The sequence below is a fragment of the Xenopus tropicalis genome, chromosome 3, assembly GCF_000004195.4.
Source record: "Xenopus tropicalis strain Nigerian chromosome 3, UCB_Xtro_10.0, whole genome shotgun sequence".
In the NCBI taxonomy this organism is placed as follows: domain Eukaryota; kingdom Metazoa; phylum Chordata; class Amphibia; order Anura; family Pipidae; genus Xenopus; species Xenopus tropicalis.
Window position 1 is genome coordinate 76,746,652 of NC_030679.2, and position 5,153 is coordinate 76,751,804.

General features: G+C 41.1%; 1 protein-coding gene across 1 annotated transcript; it reads left to right on the forward strand.

Moving 5' to 3' along the window:
- The first annotated feature begins 1,250 nt into the window (after window positions 1–1,250).
- Window positions 1,251–4,273, forward strand: ccdc71l (coiled-coil domain containing 71 like). The gene is given in 1 exon segment (NM_001254942.1): window positions 1,251–4,273. A coding segment is annotated over 1 exon segment (645 nt). The 5' UTR covers window positions 1,251–1,417; the 3' UTR covers window positions 2,063–4,273.
- Window positions 4,274–5,153: the final 880 nt, after the last annotated feature.

The window sequence follows — 5,153 nt, forward strand, 5'->3', positions numbered from 1 at the left end:
ACTTAGTGCCTTTTATTACATAAGGGGGTAAGACCATTATTACATTTGGCACCCTTCATGGTATAAACAAAGCCATTCAGCTAACTTTATCATTCCTCATACCACATATATTTAAATAAGCCATGCCCTGTTGTGTCTCTCTCCCTTTGAATTGTTCAACCTCTTACCCCTTTTGAGCCCTGGAAAAAAAAAAAATTCTCTCATCTATTTGCAAGAGAATAAAAAAAAAACCACATTGTTTTTTCATGGCGGTTGCTGGCGATACTTGCTGCCACCACCACCAATATTTGACCATCACCATTTGGTCACCACTGTGTCTGTCATAAGATCCTTAGGGCCACCACTCTGTCTTGAAATTCATGAGGGCCACAGGGTGTAATGAAATGCAGGAACCATAGTATGCCTATTGTTCCCCCCATGTAAAAAGGGGTGTGTTTTGTAACTGGGTGTGGCATTTTGGGGGTGTGGCTTCAAAGTCAGCATGGCTAAAATGTTGATGCACTAGTTAATCATTCCCCTCTTTGGGATTTGTAATTATGTAAGGCATGTTAAAGTCACAAGAATTTATTGGTTTTGATTTGGTTCTGTTGAAAACTTACCTGTATCAGACTTCCGCAAGAAGTGCTTTGATCCATCAAACCCCAAACTGAATGCTGGAGTTTGGGCATTACTAGTATAATTACCCAAGTTTCATATTCTTCTGTCCATATTATGACTAGAAGAGCAAAATTACCTACCCATATCATGAATCTTATTTTAGTAATTAAAAGATGTAAGTGTTAAATAAATGTTTTCAAACAGGTTCAAAACAGTAGACCACTCGTTTTAAAGTACATGCAACTTTGAAATCAAATATAATCACGTTGGCTTCTTTCTTGACATCTATTATATGTATCATGCTCTAGAGAATAGCAAAGTAAAAGCTTACAAAGTATCATATAAGACGTGCAAACGTGTTTTTAAGAACAAAAATAACTTCTTAACACATTCATTAAACAAAGTAACTCTTGGTGTCGAAACAATATGGCCGCCATTGGCTGACCAGGTTGGTTTCGCCATATATCGCTCCACTTTAGGCACCCCCTGACGTTCGACTGCTCCGCCCATTGAGTCACAGCTGTCCAATAACGCAGCGGGCAGACCGCTATTATCCACTCGGTGCGCCAGATCCCTAAAAGTAGGCGGGACTTGAGGATGTCGTATTTCAAAGAAGCTGCTATATAGCCAACGGTAGAGACTGTTTGAAGAAGCCATTTTGTTTTCAGCATCGTATTGGAGCACCCTGCTTTAAATCAGGCGGCCAGAAGGGGGGCGGCGGCGCTCCAGATGAGCTAAATCAGCGGTTAACTTTTTAGTCGTTTAACTATTTGGCCGCCGATAGACACAATAGAAATAAGTGAGGTAGTGGCGGCGTACGATGGAAGAAGAAAAAGTTGTATACTCCAGGTCGCAGCTCCTGCTGTTTGCCGGCACTAAGCCGCTGGAGGACGCGCTGGAGATGTTCGTGCCGGAATCCAAGCAATTCATGAGCTCGGACACTGAGCTGTGGAACTTCCTCTGCAGCCTCAAGCGGGACTTCTCGCCGGTCATCCTGCGCAGCAAGGACGTGTATGGCTACTCCTCCTGTCGCTCTGTGGTCCCAGATCCCAGCTATTTCTCCAGTAGAAATGTAAAAGAGAAGCCGCAAGCAGCGGTAGTGCCTCCGCCGAGAAAGCCGCCTGTCAAGAGAAAGCGGAGAGGCATGCGGCTTACTTGTAAGAAGCGCCGGCGGCGGGACAGGGCTGACAGCGCAGGGGGCAGCGAGGAGACGGGCAGTGGCAGTAGCGGCTGTAGCAGCCCGACCCCATCGGACGTCCCGGGGCTCCCTCACCTGGACAGATCCATTGAGGAGATTTGGAAGGCGGCCACTCCTAAAATTGCCATGTTCCCCAGCATACGGGTCAGGGATGTGTCGTGTAAAGCTAAAGTGGCCGATGCGTGCAGGCGTGCCCAGGAGATATTACAGGTTAACCTGCAGCCTGTGGTGCGGATCAAACGCTTCCCCATCCTTTACTCCTCTTGAAAAGGCGACCGAGCTTTTGCTCCTTGTGCACTTTTACTGCTGGGCTGCTCGCCCTGGAGACTTGGGGGCACTCAGTCTAATGAAGGGGCTCGCCCCAGCGTCAAGTCAGCCTGTTTACATGTCCCCTTGATTCTTTATTCCCACTGCACTTTACTACAAAGATTACTACTTTCATCTTAAGGAATAGTAAGAGTTATGGATCTGTATGCTCACTTGTGCTCTAAAGGAAATGCTGTCCTGTCCCAAGGAGAAGATGGCTCTAGTTTTTTCCCAGTTGTTGGCTTGGTGCAGCCTCAAACTGCCTCACTGGGGGAGAAGGGTGGAGAGTGACCCTCAAAGAAGCAGTTTTGCTGCACTAAAGGGGCTTATGCAATTAATATCCAATCTGCAACCCTCCAGTCACTGAATTATGCTGTATCCATAGGGCATTTGGCTATTCTAGGAGCTGAAGCTCATGGCCTGGTGGAGTTCTTTAAGTTAGATATTCTCCTCCCTAGCATAGATGGCTAGTGGATTAGGGTTGCCTCTGTCCTGGCACCATTTTTGATGGAAGGGATCCCTGTAAGAGACACTTGGAATTATATTGCCTAAATGCTCCTCAGTTTGGTATGACCTAACTTGGAGTAGGTACTACAGAATCTTTGTAATGACGTTATTCCTCTACTAGTCTAAGATCTGACTGCTGTAATGATGTGAATCATGACATTTTAAAGATCAGCCTGAAATCTCTAGAACATGCTTATTTATGAATCTGTATAGAAATAACAATGCAATATCAGACTTCCCTTTTGACTGAGTCTGAATCGGAGGTGTGTAGTTAACCTTCACTTTACCAGTTAAGCCTGTAACTGAATGGGCTTTTGACATGGTACAGTTTTATTTTGTCTCTCCCCTTTGCCTGGAGGCTCTGATCTACCATGTTTCAGTGCCAGTTATCAAACTGTATGTTTATGCAAAGACTTCTAGTGGGGAGGATGTCCCAATGATATTGTGGCTATTGTCATATAGGCAACAACTACCTCAACCGTTTTTTTAACTCCGCAGAAGTCCCAATCCAAAGACTAGTTACTTTTCTGTTTTGTACTCTTTATCATTACACTTTAATTTGTGCTAGTTGCCAAGTGTTATGATCTTAAAGAACTGTGACAAACTAAATGCAAGCTTATGCAAATTATTATTTTTTTTCTTTTAACTTGAAATTGCAAGGGCAAAGCAAGTCCAACATAACTGTTTATTATTCTTTATGATTTGGTAAGCACTATTTTTTTTCCTGTAAATACATGTGGCACAGTGTTTGTATCAAGCCTTACTGAACAACCTATTAGAATTTTAGCATTTTGCTCATGTGCTATAAACAGGACTGAGTCATTTCTTCAGTGGAACTGGGTATAGTCTTTATATTTAGCTGGCTTATTTGAGGATATGCAGATATCTTGTTGTCAGTGCACAGTTTTGTGAAACTTTGTAAATATTGTACTCCAGGAAGGATATTTATTAACAGTAAAGACCTAAAATGTGACCAGTGCTCTTCTGAATGAATGAGGTACTGCTGAAGGATTCTGTAGCATTATGAAATAGGCCTCTGCTGTCTAATGCACGTGCCTTTACAATTTCACATGTAATCTTTCAGTGTTGGCACAAAACTGTTAATGTAATTGACTGACTACATGGACTAAATACTGGTGCTAGGTCAACTTTTCATACTAGTCTGTTTTGAACTTATATTGCAGCCTAAGGGTTAATAGTATATTTTTACACTTTGTAAAAATCTGACCAATTACCACATTTTGTGTACTTTTTTTTTTTTTTTTTTTTTTTAAATTTACAATTTTATTTCTAAAATAACTATGGTTTCCTTCCGACAGTGCCTAAGGTAGATGATGGTTCTCTCAGTACAGAAATAACTCGCATACTACAAAACTGTATATAAGAGAATCCGTTCTCAGAAACATTTCTCATACAAAGCGTAGACTTATTATCACTGTAACAGTAAATCCATTGGTGGTATAGAAATAACTAAGCCGCATACCAGGAATCACTTTGAAAATTGTGTATTTTGTAATTCTGTGATTATACTTGGAGGTGTGCATTGCCATAAAGCTGTTATATTATTGCTAGAATAATGGCCAGTTAATGTGTTGCCAGAGCAAAATGGTTTGTTGATCCTTTAGTAACTTATTGAATCTAAATAAACTTCCTTCCAAATGATAAGCGTGTCCATTATTTCTACTTGTAGTAATGTTTTAACCTTTTTAATAGAAAATATCAACCATTTAGTCCAAGGATAAATATACATTGTCTTTCTACTGATCCATTTGGGCTGAGAGCTAGAACAACTGGAGTTGCAAGAGGCGAAGAGCTGCATGTCCTCTTCACTTTCTTGTTTTCATTGTAGGATGGACTGACGTATGGTTCACTGGCAGAACCTGTCCAACTGATGAACTGACCAATATCCATATGGCAGCTTAAAGGGGTTGTTCACCTGTGTACAACATTCCCAAATCTAATAGAACAATCTTGGCCATAAAAATATTAAACAAAAAATTTGCAACTGAAAAGATATTTACCTTGGAGTCATCCCTCTACTGATCCTTCACATACCTCCCAATATTTGGTAAATGTAAAGAGGGACAAAAGCTGCGTGTAGTGCGATGAAATTTCTTTTTACCATGCCTGTTTATGCAACCATACCCTCTAAATACCACTCCCATTTTACAAAATTTGGCAGATTTAAAATTTGAACACATTTTTGGGGGTCTTGTTTTATGTGTTATTACAGTTTTGCTAAAAAAAGTCTCTGCCAAAAGCCTACTTATCTGAGCTGTTAAAATTGGGACTGTCCCATGAAAATCGGTACAGTTGGGAGGTATGTCTTAACTTCTGCACAGACCCTGTGACCCAAGTAAACACTATAGTTGCTTTTTTTTTTTTTACTTATATGATGTCATGCAACAAACTGGCAGCAGACAACTCCTATTGTCTTGTCAGTCCTATGCCCGTTACAGTGTGCTGCAAATCTAACATAACTATGTTAGAATTCTGACATTCTGGGTGTTTGCCTATGCAATTGCAAGGGAGAAATTAACCATTG